The sequence below is a fragment of the Pinus tabuliformis genome, chromosome 2_2 (genome assembly GCF_031772625.1).
Source record: "Pinus tabuliformis cultivar Carrire ecotype Pingquan chromosome 2_2, CPIR1, whole genome shotgun sequence".
In the NCBI taxonomy this organism is placed as follows: domain Eukaryota; kingdom Viridiplantae; phylum Streptophyta; class Pinopsida; order Pinales; family Pinaceae; genus Pinus; species Pinus tabuliformis.
The window spans coordinates 1,123,014,009-1,123,030,573 of NC_142300.1; the positions used below are offsets into that span (position 1 = coordinate 1,123,014,009).

General features: G+C 38.7%; 1 protein-coding gene across 1 annotated transcript; it reads right to left on the reverse strand.

Moving 5' to 3' along the window:
• Nucleotides 1–1,322: 1,322 nt before the first annotated feature.
• LOC149197344 (disease resistance protein RPV1-like) lies at nt 1,323–5,892 on the reverse strand. Its single transcript, XM_089405828.1, has 4 exons — nt 5,167–5,892; nt 3,814–4,903; nt 3,358–3,720; nt 1,323–3,275 (listed from the first exon to the last, which is right to left on the reverse strand). Exons 1-4 carry the CDS (start codon nt 5,826–5,828, stop codon nt 1,926–1,928), a joined length of 3,465 nt encoding a protein of 1,154 aa, XP_089261954.1. The 5' UTR covers nt 5,829–5,892; the 3' UTR covers nt 1,323–1,925.
• Nucleotides 5,893–16,565: the final 10,673 nt, after the last annotated feature.

Consider the following 16,565-nt stretch of genomic DNA (forward strand, 5'->3'; position numbering starts at 1 on the left):
TTACCATATGGAGACTGCATACCCTTCTTTGATAGTTCATCCGCTTGCTCATTTTGCACACGCTTTATATGTGTGATGGAGAATAGTGTAGGCTTCCATAGAGAAGTAATCCTGCCTAGCCATCCAGTAAGGTTGTCATTTTTTATAGTTTGATTTCCCTTCACGTGTTCTATGATTATTTTGGAGTCACCATAGATATTGATAGGGCCGATGTCCATGAATGTGCAGAATAGAAGCAAACCATGTAGTGCCATGGCCTCAGTGTTGTTATTGGTTCCATTGCCACCGTTCCAAAACATGAAGTATTGAAGATCACTTGATATACCAATATAAACGCCACATGCGCATTTGCCGTCTTTTGCTGCTCCGTCAAAGTGTGCCCGTGGGAAGAATAGCTGCTGATGAGAGTCTGAGACTGTAGTTTGGTGCTTCATCTGTTGTGGAATGTTAGGGAGTATCGAAAAATAGAAGGGGATAACCTTATCAAATATATGCCCAAATTCCTCCTTGCTGTTTTGAAAAATCCTTTTGTTTCTCCACTTCCATATGAACCAGAAGACAATTAGTGGAATGGGACGCCAAATTATTTTCTGTGAACCCCACCATTCATATGCATCTGTTATGGAGGGATGTGATGTTTCAGGAAAACCAAAATAAGAGGCCATCTGCTTCCATAAACTCTGAGTTAGTGGACATTTTAGAAAAATGTGCATGTTATCTTCTGTATTGGATAGGCAGATTATGCATATGGCTGGTCCATGCCAGTTCCTTTTCTGTAAATTTGTCCATGTAAGATTTTTATTATGATATACTAGCCACGAAAACAGTACTACTTTTAGAGGACAGCCAGCCTTCCATAGAGAGTTTATTATGATATACTAGCCATGAAAACAGTATTATTTTTAGAGGACAGCCAGCCTTCCATAGAGAGTATGGAAAAAGTTTCCGGGAGGTCTCCCTTCACTGTTCAATCAAGGAGAGATATATATCTCTCACTAACACATTGGACCGGCCTTTCTTCACCTGCCAAACAATGCTATCTCTGTCCTCTGTTTTGTAAATCCCAGCCTTTTTCATAGTCCAAATAATCTTGTTCCATTGGGCAGCCATTGTTCCATCCAGGCCCAGCTCTCTATCCGATTTCCATCGAGGAATAGCATCCTTCCATCCTTTTATTACTTGTGCCCAGTAGAAAAGACCTTTTTGGTGAAGGAGCGTGAGAAGTTGTGGAGCGATTGGGGGTTCCATCTCTACCCCATGACTGCATCAACACCGATAATAATGTTTTTCCTGTAAATATTAGATTCGTGTAAAAGAAATGAAGAACCTTTTAAAAACTTCTCCAAATAGCCGATCCTGGAGAGGACCACATAAATCTGTTCCTCTACCAATAATAGACATCTTCATTCCCGTTGTGTATATATATTATTTTTATGTAAACCAAGCTATCTTGTGAAACACCATTTGTTGGGTTTTGGTTAAACTTTTGCGCGCATTCAAGAAATTACATTCATGGTCCTCATCAGGGTAACAGGTTATTACACTTCCATTGACTTAATAAAAAGGTTGAATCCTTACTCAGACATAAGGAATAAAAATGGGGACAAAAAATAACTCTTCTTGCTTCAGAGATCGTAGCAAACTTGTCTTATGCAAACACATTTAATTTAGATTACAAACACTATCACAGATCTGATATCTTAATCTCTACACTCTATTCAACTTTATTCATTTGCAACACTAAAATTAAAATTTATTCTTTAAACTCTAACTACTTAAAACTTATAGAGTGATCTCCATATAGATTTGAAAAAAATGTAACAAATAAATAAAAGTGTACACAGTAACCAGCAGTGGTCCATTTATTAGACCACACATAAGCATTCAAAAGCCTTAAACTCCCCACAAAATATAAACCACTTTCTTCACAACACAATCGTAACATCAGACATTTGTTGGCGCAGTTGCTCAAGTACTGCCTCACCCAACTGCAGTTTGGTACAGCCACAAACAGTAAGCTCCTGCAACGACATTAGATGCTCCACCCCCGGCAGTTCTTGTATCTCATCGCAAAATTCCACTCGTAAAGATTGAAGCTTTGTCAACTGCGCCAACCCTGGTATGCTTTTGAGAGTCTCACAACAACTAGCGTTAATCACCTCCAAAGATTTCAACGTTTCAAGACTGGACAGTTCCTGTAATTGTTTACAACGGCGGATATGTAACTCTCTAAGTTTTTCCACATTGCAAAGCCCTCCTATTTGCCTCAATTCATCACAGGATAGTAAATACAGCTGTTCAAGGTTCGGGCAAAGACCTTCGGAAAAGAAAACCTCACTGATTTCTTTCGATGATAGCCATAACTGTTGGAGCCCGGACATGCATTGACCCAACGCTCCTGTTTCTCTTTCTTCATTTACCTTTTTAAATGGGTGTTCATGCAAAGGACAACCTGATATGTCTAAAATTTGGAGATTGTTCATCTTGAGAAGATCTTGTGGGAAGCATTCTATCCCACAATGAGCTATTATCAACCGTGTCAACTGAGATAACAGTCCAAAGGATTCCGGCAAACATTTCAAATTAGGAATCCCCCACATTAACAACTGTGTTAACTGAGTCAACCGTGCAAAGGATTCTGGTAAGCTTGTCAATTCAGGCAAGTCGTGCAAGGACAAATCATTCAAGCTCCTGAGGTAACCAAAAGAAGGTGGCAACACTTCCAACAAATCGCTCCCTAATGACAAATATTCCAAATTGCATAGCTCTCCAATACAGCTGGGCAGTTCTTTTAAGTTCGTGCCCAGCAAATCTAATTTTTTCAAGGACCGTTGACGTGCGACCTCAAGAGGAAATTCTTTCACATTGCTGCAGCTCTCAAGGTCCAAGTATTCCAGCGTGGTAATACTTCCCAGTATTCCGTTGGAAATGGTCAATTTAGAACAGTCTCTCAAACATAGATGTTTGAGTCGAACTAAATTCCCAAATGAATATGGAAGCCTCTCCAAACTGTGCGAGTGAGACAAATCAATGTGCTGGAGGTTTGTCAGCCTTCCGAAGGAATCAGGGAGCGACACCATTGTTGCACACCTTAATAATTCTAAGTATTTCAAGCTGGCCAGATCACAAAATTCTTCAGGCAAAGCTTTGACAGTGACTGGCTCTGGTAGTGGAGTAAATATTTGAATCTTCTCTAGGTACTTCAGCTGCCCTATAGACTTTGGAATGTCAGAAAGGGGAGCCCAGATTTTTAACTCTCGCAATTGGAGAGGAGCCTGCAAATGCAGAGGTTTCAGCTAAAAGAAATATATGTAAATGAAATGAAAGGAAAAAATAAAATAAAAAACACTCATTTACCTGATATTTACGCTGCCATAATATTTTTAATTTGCTCCCACCTACTTCTAAGACTCTTAATTTCTCCATGGGAATCCAGGAAGGCAAGGAAGGGTAAGGACATAGATACCAGCAGAGCCATATGAGATGTGGTGACCCAACCCTTGCCAATATTCTTTCTAAATGAACATCTTCAGTAGCAACAATATGCAAGTTCCTCATACCACGAAAGTGGAAAATACTGAATAGATGCCTCAGACAGTTCCCGAAAACCTCATCAATCCATATTTTGTACCGTGACATATCTGAACGCATTCCCAAGCCAAGCGAATGTAGCATGTTTATGGTACTGACCATCTTAATTCCACGAACTTCGGTTATTGCCTGTTCATTGAGGGAAAATGTACATAAACAAACTCGAAAGAATTATTTTAAATGCCAGAAGATAAAGATTGCAATAATTAAAGAACAACTTACACATGATGATCGCTCCAACAGATCATCGATGTTGTTAGTCGTCTGCTGCCAAACACGGCGAGGCATAGATTCTTCCTCTGCAATATATCTCCCCAGATCCCTAACGTGATCATGCATTTTTATTTTATTTTTAGTGTCCATTTCCACCAGACATTTATTCTCCAGATTTCGAAGACCCACCAAACCCCATATGCTTATTGCCATATCCCTATCTTCCCCGATGAAAAAACATGCAATATCCAAGAATATTGGCTGGTCCTCTTTACTTAGTGAATCATAACTGATTTGAAGTTTCTGGTGTATCTCCGCAGGGAGTGTCTGCTGAAGTCGATCCAACTGCTGTTCCCAGTAACGGATATCATTTTCTCCACATACAAGCGCCCCGAACACTTTCAGCGATAATGGCAGCCCATCACAAGCTTTTATATACCGACCTACCAAATCTACAAATTCTGGTGGTGGATCTGGCTGACAGAAGGCGTAGGAGCAGAAGAGCTCTTGGGAGTATTGTCTATTGAGACCTTCTAATTTATAAATCGATGGCTCTTGGACTCCTGCGCTTCTGAGGACATGCTTGTCACGGGAGGTTACAAAAATCAAGCTATTGGAGTCCAGGATCTCCTTCATCGGAAACAATGCTTCCAGTTGACTAACATGATCCACATCATCTAAAATTACAAGAGCGTGACAAGATGATAGGTACCGTTTAAACATCACTAAGCCTTCATCAACACTCTCAATTTTAGTGTCTATATGTCTCAAGTCCTTAATAATCTGACTCTGCAAATGATTTAGGGATATTCTAGCTGCAGTTTCTCTCACATCATATAGAAAGGAGGATCCACTGTAATATGTGCGATTACAGTTGTAGAATTCTTTGGCCAGTGTCGTTTTTCCTACTCCACCGACCCCCACGATACCCACAATCTTGGCATGGATGCGCTTCTCTTGCGGGGTCAATGGCACTGCCTTGGTAAAATCCTGCAATTTGTCCTGGAGACCAGTTGGATGTTCTGCCACATATAATGGTGTTTTGGGAATATTTTTCAAAACACCTCCTACGATCTTATTCAACAGCTCCTCCTCGTCTCTGGAAGAAAAATAAGATTCATTTATAGTAGCGAAATTTATTTATTTGCTTACTCGAGAACATTATGCATAATTTCATATATTTTCGACTACAATAAATATAAAATGATAAAAAATCCGCAAAAATCCGACCCAGAAATCCAAAACGAAAGAGACATCTAAACTGAAACTCTGAAACCCCAAACCCAATACATGAAAGACGAATCCCTATCCCTAAAAACCCAAAACCCCAACATGGGAAGAGTTATGAAGGGAGATACTCACCCATCCAGCACGAAACCGCTTATATCAGCAACATGAGAAAGAGCGTTTCTCCAATTTTGAATGGTTTTGACGTTGTAGCGTGGCTTCTCCTCACCAGTTTCAGGGTCATATGTTTTCTTCTGTTCGAGGTCAAACAGTGCTTCAGCATAAGATCCACGTTTACCTTTTCCTGTCCACCGAAGTTCGGAAGGCTGAACTTTGTAGAACACTGGAAGAATAGTACCCTTCGACTTGACCATGAGGTGAAGCTCATCCAAGCACCATTTGGATTGTGCATAATTGGGTGAAAAAATTGCAACATGGACAGAGGCTACTTCAATAGCGGCTTCTATTTGACTAGTGATGTTGCGTCCTTCAACCAGTTCTGGCTTGTCGAGGAAGACGCGCAATCTATGGTCCAGCAGGCGACGGTAGAGATTGGTGGCTAAAGTGTTCTTAACATCGGGTCCCCGATGATTTATGAACACGTCATAATAAGGGTAAGACATCGAGGCAGAACAGGAGGCTGAGGAGGATGAAGGCAAAGCCATGGGATTTAAAAGTCTGGATGGACAGAAAATGGAAACCAAAGGCAGGAAAATCTGAAGATGAATGAAGCCGAGGCACCGAGGCAGGTAGATATAGATAACAAGATGAACCTGCAAGTGTGTGGACTCGCGCATTTAGCCCTGACATCTCCCACTGCATCAAGATTCTTGATGTTGGTCAATAACACAAATGAGACTCGCTATAGGGGAGGGATTCCTATTCTTGTGCAGGGACCAGTAGTTGATATAATACTGGTCCCACCAAACCACCAGTGATTAAGACTTTTGAAACCAAATTTTAAACAGAAATAAATAACATTATGTATAAATAAGTTTTAAATTATGTCCAAAAATCACCCATACATTCACTGGGCCCACAACTGTCCATAAATAGTATTTTACTACTTAATATTGCAAAACATATTGACCCAAGTAAAAAACAGCTAGAGCCATAAAGGCTTCCAAACTGGTCTATTCCAGAAGTACAAAACAGCAGTCACTTCAACCCACATTCATGAGAACTCCAACTTTGCATCCCAAATAAATATGCCTACCTGCACATAACAAAAGGAATGTATGTCAGCCATAACTGCTGTGTTGTTCAACAACTAAGCACCCTATGTTCAATAAATGACACCCAACCCAATAACAATTAAATCCAATTTGTTCAATAAATGACACCCAACCCAATAACAATTAAATCCACTTTGTTCAATAAATGACACCCAGACCCAATAACTGCAATAAATGACACCCAACTCATTCTATTTCTCATTAAAACAAATCAAAGCACATGGATCAACAAATAAACAATTCTCAACCATTAGATCACAGCAAATTAAATCCATACCACACATTCAAAATGAAGCCATTGCAATCCATGTGCATCCATGTCCACCAATTAAAATCAAGTCCCCAAAACTATAAAACAAGTCCACCCACTGTTGAAGTTGCATCTTATGCTTTCAAACTATTCAGCAAACTTGAAGACAACATCACAAAACAGTGGCCAATATATTCAAGTTAGTTATATGAATTACAACTCATTCTTCTTACAGTTCTGTTTTCATTTATCAGATTTTTCTTACATTACAGTTCTGTTTTCATTGTTTTCATTTATCAGATTTCTTACATTACAGTTCTGTCCATTCATTTATCAGATTTCTTACATTACAGTTCTGTCCATAGGGTGGTGACAGTTAACCTATACAGTTACAATTAACCTTTTTTATACAGAGTTTATGTGTGTGTTCTAGCTTATACAGTTAACCTATTGAATACAATGGGAAACTTCTAAACATCTAAACATCGTTTCTCCTAGTTTCTTCAATGGGAAACTTCTAAACATCGTTTCTCGTCCTGTTGTCGTTCCCGATAACCCTTTATACACGGTAGGGTCTCCGCAACGAAAGCCCCGCTGTGTCCATGTTGATTGGACCAACTTAACAAAAGCAATATGAAACAATACACTGTACAGTAAGCGCAACGAAAGCCCCGCTGTGTCCATGTTGATTGGACCAACTTAACAAAAGCAATATGAAACAATACACTGTACAGTAAGCTCAACTTTCAGACTTCTAAAATAGATCATTTTTTCTAGGATTACAAACAAATTAGTGCAGTAAGCTATCAAAGATCTTGCTCAGAAAGACAGCAAATCAAATAAGAGGACAAGATGCTATTAGATTTTAAGTCTGCTTAATAAAACAGGTGTTTTTAAGTTTAAAAATACTTGGGCTACATTAGTAATCCAGCTCGCTATTAAGCCATAGCTGCAAAACTCAAAACTTTAAAGGTGCCAATTTCAGAAATACTAGTTTAAGTTCTCCTGGTGTAAGAATTATTATTTCACACTTGGTCATGTTATGAATATATATTAGAATTGCAAAGATTTTGGAACTGCAACAAAAGTGGTATACCAGAAAAAAACAGATACTGAAGAAACCCCGTGAACTTACATAATTATGAGAGAAAATTTCACAAATATATCAAAATATAATGAAAAGTGAGACCTCTCAGCCGAATTTTAAGTTCAGTTACATTTTACAATGGTCGCGCTTAAGTGGTATACCAGGAAAAACAGATACTGAAGAAACCCGTGAACTTACATGATTATGAGAGAAAATTTCACAAATATATCAAAATATAATGAAAAGTGAGACCTCTCAGCCGAATTTTAAGTTCAGTCACATTTTACAAAGGTCGCGCTTATTTTTGCTCATGCAACAAGCACATGGAACAAACTAAATAGGATTTTAGTGAACTATCGGTGAAGTAATATGAGGAGATGCAAGCCATTTGTTTCAAAAAGCCTAAGGACAAATTAATTGAAAGAAGAGACAGAGTAACTGTAAAGGAAACAATCAAAACAGGGCACTAAATCCAAATTTCCAGTAAGCATGGTAAACACCAATAAAATACTAAGCACTGAAGCAATAATTTCAACTCTTTTGAAATTATGTAAAGATAGAGAAAAAGACTCATTTAGACATTACATGAAAAACTAAAATCAAACTCACAAATTCCATATCAGTCAAGTGGGAAGCATTTCTAAGTTTTTGTAACCAGATATGCGAAGCAGAGGAAGACATGTCCCAATAATGTAAATAAAAGCACAAGTTTACCTCCATCGTAAAAATCTTGTTTTGACACCACAGATGAGAAAACATCTTATCTACCTAAATTTGTGTAGTCAGATATGCTAAGCAGAGAAAGAAAGTCCCAATAATGTAAATAAAAGCACAAGTTCACCACCATGGTAAAAACTTGTTCTGACATCACAGATGAGAAAAAATCTTAATCTCAAGATCTACCTAGTGTTGTAAGTTACAAATGGTATGAATTCTTTCAAAATGGTATTCATGTGTGTAAGTCTTTTGTTAGCCTTGAAAATTTAAGAATGCTATCTATTTATGTTTAATTTTATTTTTAAAACTGTAATAATTTGTTGACCTTATTTGTTGACCTTATTTGTTGCTTACCTTACAGGAATTGAAGGTTAGCTTACAGGAATTATTCGATCATCAGCTTCATAGGGATAATTTTTGCAGAAGTAATAAAGCATAATTTAACATATATTATAATGTCTAAATGCATGCAATAATTTTACAGGTTGTTGCATCTATGGCAAAAGGAAGTTACTCTGCTCGTACAAGGAGAAGTGGCAGGAGAGTGACAAGGGGTGCGCAGCTCCGATGCACATCGTCTGATGATGACAGGCCAGCTGATGTCGATGCCAGCAATGCACCAGGGAACATTGTTGAAGATGACCATGTGACAGCTGCTGATGTTAACACACCATCAGCCACAGAACCACCATCAACAACAGTCCAAGGGGCAAGCTCAACTAAAAAAATCAGTGCTATAAGAGGATGGACAAAAGAACAAATGTTAGTTGCAATTGACGACATAGAGTTTAATGGATACTCAGTTCGGGCATCTGCAAAAAAACATGGTATTCCTCCCTCATCAATACATTATTGGATAAATGGACTGACTCATACAAAACGTAGAGGGCCTCTTACAGTTATGACTGAGGATGAGGAGGCCGAGGTGGTTGAGTGGTGTAAAGAGATGGCCCAACTGGGACATGGGCTAGAGTTGATACAACTCAAATCAACAGTTGCTCAAATCTGTCAAGGGAGGCCAAACCCATTCAAAGATGGGTTTCCTGGTAAATCATGGTGGTTTGGGTTTAAAAAAAGGCATCCAGAACTTGTATTGCGTACTGCTGAGGGCCTTGACAGAGACAGAGCATTAAATTTGCGCCCTGCAGTTGTGCAAAAATTCTATGACACACTTTCTAGTGCTTATGATAAACATTCTTATGGAGCAGACCATATATGGAACTGTGATGAAACAGGTTTACAGGCAGGGAGGAATTGTGGCATGCGGGTAATTGCCAAGAGAGGGAGCCGAAATGTGCCAAAGATTTTGCCCAAGAGCAGGGAGTGGATAACTATTTTATGTTGTGTTAATGCAATTGGTACTTCAATCCCAGGATTTTATCTATTCAAAGGTAAAAATCAACTGAAAAACTATATACAGAACTGCGAACCAGGTGCATGCATGGCTGCACATCCCCATGCATGGATGACTAAAGAACTGTTTCTAAGTTGGCTTTTTCACTTTGCTGCATCGGTACCAGGTGGCGTCTCGCCTAATAACAGACACCTTTTGATATTAGATGGCCATGGGAGCCACATGGCTGTACAAACAATTGAGGAAGCAAACAAGTTAGGCATCGACCTATTGACATTGCCAGCTCATACCACTCATAGACTGCAACCCCTTGATGTTAGTGTGTTTGGCCCTTTCAAGAACTATTTCAGGTCGGAGCGTGCTGCATGGATGGCAAAGAATCCAGGGGTTGAGGTGAAAAGGTTTGAGCTAGTAGAGCTTGCAAGTAAAGCTTTTAAAAGGGCTTTGACACCATCAAATATCAAGGCTGGCTTTAGGAGGACAGGAATCTGGCCACTGAACTATGATGCTCTCATGCATGATACTGGTTGTAGCCAAGCGTTTCATGTGGATGGTCAGGAAGAAGGGAATGCCCAAACAGGTGTTGAAGTGCAAGAAGTAGATGACCAAGATGATGTTGTTGCAGCTGGTAATATGATTTCCTTGTCTCAAGGACACTTATATGCTGAAGATGATGAAACTGTATGTGAAACACAATATAACAATGAACAAATTCGCAGTAACATGGAGATTGTTCCACCAACTCAAGAACATGAAATTCCTGTTGTTGATATTGTTAATGTTATTGCTGAACATGCAGTTGACAATGACCAATTGACATTGCCAAGCCAAGTAACCCCACCTTCATGGCTAGCAGAAGCAATGATCAATATGAATGCACATATTGTCTCAGCAACCAATGAAGAAAGCATGAACATGCCCTCACAACCAGCAGAATTGAACAGTGAAATTGTTCATTTTTTTGTGGACAATATATCAATGGAAGAAGATGAAGGACATAATGAGGCATCAAATGAAGATAATGATATAGTTCAATCAGTTCCAACAGAAACTGGAAGGGAAGTACCAAGCAATGACATGCAGGTGGGAGGTGTGGAGAAGACACTTGGACGATTCCTAAAGCTACCAGTACAGAGAGTATCAATGAAAAAAAAGCAAGGTGCACCAGGTAGTCTTCGTCTGGGCCGAAGCTCACAGTTACTCACCTCAAAGGACTATATAAACCTGTTAGTTGAGTCTGAAAAAAAAAAATTTGAAATGCAAGAATTAAAACAGAAAAAGAAGGATCTAGTCAAGGAGAAGAAGGCAGCAAGGATTGTTGCAGCACAACATCGAGCAGATGAAAAGATTGAAAGAGATAAAGCAAGGCAAATTAAGGACCAACAAAAGCAAATGGCAAGACAGGAAAAGGAAAAACGAAAGGCACAACAAATGCTTGAAAAGGAACAAGGGATGATCAATATGGTTGACAATGATACAAGAATAGCTAATGAAACCAGAATTATTTCAAACTCATTGGACTCCATTGCAGATAATACACCATTATTCCAAGATCTCATAAACATTCAAGTGCCTCACTATACCACTGAGGGTTTACCCACTTGCCTTATTCCTACCAGAGTTGGTGCCAATTCTATGTATGCTCATTACACACCTCCACTTAATGCAGGGACCAGTAGTGCAAATGTGAGGTATGGGTACTCAATACCTCCATGGTTGGAAGCTGCAAATTGGAGTCAATCATATGGCAGCAATCAACCATTTCCTAATCAACCCTTGACAGGTAGGCCAACCTACTTGGCTCAAGAAGGTAACTCGGGGAGTTTTGGCACTCAAGATTCTCAGGGCCATAAAGAATAGGGGTGTCATATGTTTTTGTTTGTAACCACATTATGATGTGGATTTTGGATGGATTGTGTCTTTTTCTTGTCACAAAAACATTCTGGCTTACAACCTAGGTTGTTTTATTGCTTTGAAACACTAACAACATTATGGTGCTATGCATTCACTACATTGAAAAGCCAACAACAGCTTGGTTGGTTGTAAAGCAGTTTTATTTGCGAGTTAAGCACAAATGATATCAGTCCACAAAAGACGCTACAATGATAACTTAGATACTTATTCCCCTTTTGAAATTGTTATGTCAATTCATATTATGTCTTGGGGCATCTTTTTCCACTGCAGAGATGAACTATATTTCACAAAATAAATCACTTAATACTTCACCATTAGCTTCAAAATGATGCTCCCAACACTGATAAGTGATTTCTTATGGATATTAAACCTTAGCAAATTGATTTCTTCTCACTAAAACAAGTACACCAGATCTCGAAAAGCATATTTCAGATATCAGAAAACATATACCAGACCTTAGATAAACACTTGGAAAGTCACCAACAAAAAAACATATGACTTTATTAGTCTCTTATGGTCAATGTGCAGTGGTCTTGGGCTTATTATTATTGTCTTATGGTATTTATGCAGTCACCGTAGCAATATGCTTTAGATCTAATTATTCATTGCAGTCAACAAGTATCATAGAAAGCAGGCCACTGTAAGCAGTTTTTCAACTTTGAAAGAATAACCTAGATCTAGGTAAGCTTACCTACAAGCACATACTTCTATAAAATATCCTAACTCTCAAACACATCCATCTTCTATTGAATACAGAAAGAAGTTAATACACAACAATAGCTCAAAACCAAAACTGAACTAAACTTAAAGCCTACACAACATATGTACTCCACAAAGATCATAAAGAGTTACAATTGGAACTACTGGACTCTTTGAAGTCATTTTCTTCATTTTTGAAGTAATTATTATTTAAATTTGTTGAAGAAAACCTGAAACACTGAGATAATAAGACACAGAGCTGCAAATAAATTCTCAACCATAAATAAGTAAATAAATCCAACAAATATGATTTTAATATAATCAAATATGTAGTCATATATAGTTCTAAAATAATTGAGCTAAGTATTGTTCCAAGGAAACGAACAAAATGCATGTGATAGACAAAATTGAATGGCATAGGCAAACATGGGAGATAGTCTTTAGGAACCTAACCCAAACTACTGCAAGCACTATATCGGTATTCATCAGATTAGTCCCATGGAAGTGAGAAGCTAACACAATGCTTGAATAAGAGTACTCATTGTAATCAATTCAATGGGAATCGGAGCCATATGTGTGAAATAGTTATAGGTATAAATGTATTACAGCTTCTACTAATATGGAGTTTAAGCTTAGTCAATTATATATGGTACATCAATTGATACCGTGTAAGTGATTAGACTATACGCTTCATATTCCATATCCTTACATTGAGCTTATATCAGTAATATGTAAGAGTTATGATATCACTGTAATCAAGCTATACTAATACAGGAACAAGAGCTTATCGTAATTAAGGCATGTAGATTATGTGAACACTGTCCATAAGGTTATGCATTGTGATTACTAGTAACCAATACAGAGAAACAAGCTATCATAATATATGAATAATACGTAAGCTGCTTACACCATAGGCTCTAGTATCCTTCAAGAAGCAAACCAACATTCCGAAGAAGGACAGAGACAATCTGAAGATGGTCTGAGACATTAGCTTAGAAGGACTGAGGAAGCTAGATCTTTGGAATGAAACACTAGACCTTGAATCCTTACAATACCTGCTTAGGAAGGAATCTGCATACCTTCTTATCTGTATAACTCCCTTCAAACCCTCAGAACAAGACTAGACGCAGTAGAACCCTAGAAACAGCTTAGCCACCTTAAGACAGTCTGACAAACTTCATACAAGCAAACAACCTTACATCTCATAGAAGGATTTAGAACACCACCGGCTTAGGAGTCTTACAATTCATGAAGTATGCCTAAATTATATGGAATGGTACAGAAGCTCGAAAGGCAGTTGAAACATTCTCTGTTCATGCTCCAATATTGAAAGGCAGCCTATAATATGGCAGGGACCTGAAGCCTCACAATCTCCTGGTGGATAAGCGAAGAGGTGTAGTAAAAATAGCATATCTTGGCCTCGGAAGAGCATTTACAATTCCTATTAAGAAATATACACATGAGAATCCAAAACCCTAAACCCTTCAACACATTCCGAAGAAGGACAGAGACAATCTGAAGATGGTCTGAGACATTAGCTTAGAAGGACTGAGGAAGCTAGATCTTTGGAATGAAACACTAGACCTTGAATCCTTACAATACCTGCTTAGGAAGGAATCCGCATACCTTCTTATTTGTATAACTCTCTTCAAACCCTCAGAACAAGACTAGACGCAGTAGAACCCTAGAAACAGCTTAGCCACCTTAAGACAGTCTGACAAACTTCCTACAAGCAAACAACCTTACATCTCATAGAAGGATTTAGAACACCACTGGCTTAGGAGTCTTACAATTCATGAAGTATGCCTAAATTATATGGAATGGTACAGAAGCTCGAAAGGCAGTTGAAACATTCTCTGTTCATGCTCCAATATTGAAAGGTAGCCTATAATATGGCAGGGACCTAAAGCCTCACAATCTCCTGGTGGATAAGCGAAGAGGTGTAGTAAAAATAGCATATCTTGGCCTCGGAAGAGCATTTACAATTCCTATTAAGAAATATACACATGAGAATCCAAAACCCTAAACCCTTCAACAAAGCAGCTAATAAATTATACCTTCAACAAAACCAGAGGGCTACCATTATATCAGAAAAAAGCACAAGACCTTAACACCGAAAAGCTACAACATCATTTCCGTATGTTCCGAGTCTCACACTAGCTGCAAGCTTTGGAGATGGCAACCAAAACCAAGCTGCCATTAGAATCCAAAACCCTAAACCCTTCAACAAAGCAGCTAATAAATTATACATTCAACAAAACCAGAGGGCTACCATTATATCCGAAAAAAGCACAAGACCTTAACACCGAAAAGCTACAACAAAACTTCCAATAAGCGAGGTGAGGTGTTGAGAAACACACGGTGAGAGGTGTTGAAAAACACTTCAAAAAATGGCTGGTAGGATAAAAATCCTACCGGATAGAAGCCATCAGTCCAGAGCTCGCCACACATTCGGCGGACCTTCTCTAGTGCTCGCCGGACCTGCCACACCTGCAACAATTGGAAAAAATTAACAAATGAGCAAATGCAGAAGAAAAAAACCCAAAAAACCACACAAATACCACCGAAATTTGCAGTTACCTGTAAATTGGTACTGGCTCCTCCCCAAACAGCAAATAGCACGAATTAAACAACCACCCAGGAAACCCTAAACCACCGGCGGTCCAGACTAAACAGCAATTGGCACAGCAATTGGCGGGCAAATGGCACGAATTAAACAACCACCTAGGAAACCCTAAACCACCGGCGGTCCAGGCTGAACAGCAATTGGCGGACATGAGCTCAACCATGGCGGACATCATGCACAGGTAATGGAGCCCTCCCGCGCCATCATCGGCGGAGGGCTTCGAACAACCACCGGACCCGAACAGAAAACCCACAGTCAGAGCATACATCGCGGCGTAAAGGCGGAAATGAACGGATCCATGGTCGTTAAATAAAGTGTAAACCCTTGACACGCATGTTAACAAGTGGCGGATTGAGTTGGCGTGGTGTCGTACGAGGCCATGTGCCTGCAACGTGCTTGTCCGCCAGGTGGAGAGGAGGGCGCACAGGTAATGGCGTCCCTCCCCTAGACTGTAGATCATTAAGTTCTCCACTGGGTTTGCGTCAGCAGCTACTTTTACTTTGACATAACTTTCCCAATTTAATATAGTTATGTCTGTCCCATTAATTTTACTTTCCCAATTTAAGATTCCTTGCGTATTGGTCACCTTCGTCCCACTAACCACTCTTTTAACCTTATCTATTTAATAATCTTCTACTTCTACCTTTACTTTCCCAATTTAATATTTTTATATACAAGAACTTTGAATATTAGTTCAATTATTTGGTTCCGCTTAAGGTTGGAATTTCAAAACATAACTATTTGTCAAATTCATAGTTTTTTTTTTCACACTTCATTAACCGGTCTTCCTAGTGAAGGATGTTTATGGTTTAACAAAATTTTAAAATGTATTTGATTAGCACATCACTTTTTCATGGATAATTTGTTCGTCAAATTTTCTAGTGGGCGGGTCCATGGATTTGTAAAATTTTAAACTCTATTTGATTGGGAAGTCACTCTTTTATTAACAATTTTCGCATCAAATTTTATCAGTGGCTTATGGTAATCATATAGTCGTAATTTAACGAGGACGCAATTTTGCCTAGAAAACAAATTTAATATTCTCTACTTCTACTTTTACTTTAATAATTTAATATTTTTTAGAGAAGTCCATTGAATATTAGTTAGATTACTTGGGTCCACAGGCTCATGGTAATCATATAGCCATAGTTTAACGAGGACAAAATTTTGCCTCAAAAACAATGGAAATTCGAGTATGATTTTGAGAAAATCTCGCATAAATTTTTTTAAATCCAAGTTATAGTTGTCGAACTTCAAGATTTTGGGTGCTCCATGATTTGTGATGGGGTTGAATCCATTTCCACCATCAGAAACTTATTCAAACACTTACAACATTAGATTTCTAGAAAATTTTCGCGAGAATTGCATCGTCCAAGCAAAATTGTGGCATTGGTAGACATTGCCAATTATATATGCATCAACTATACACTAGCTAATGTTTTCATCTATTGTGAAGCAATTGAGATTGTTTCTGATCTCATGATGTAGCCTCATTAGATCTAGCAATCTCAAGTGTCTAAGATTTCTAGTCGTTGCAGTGCAACGGTCATGGTTATGATCCACGAGTTTAAAGTTGAATCGTATTAATTTGTTTCTTTGTTTTTGAAAGTGGTTAGGGGAGGGACACCAGTAATTAATTACTGCCCCCCCTT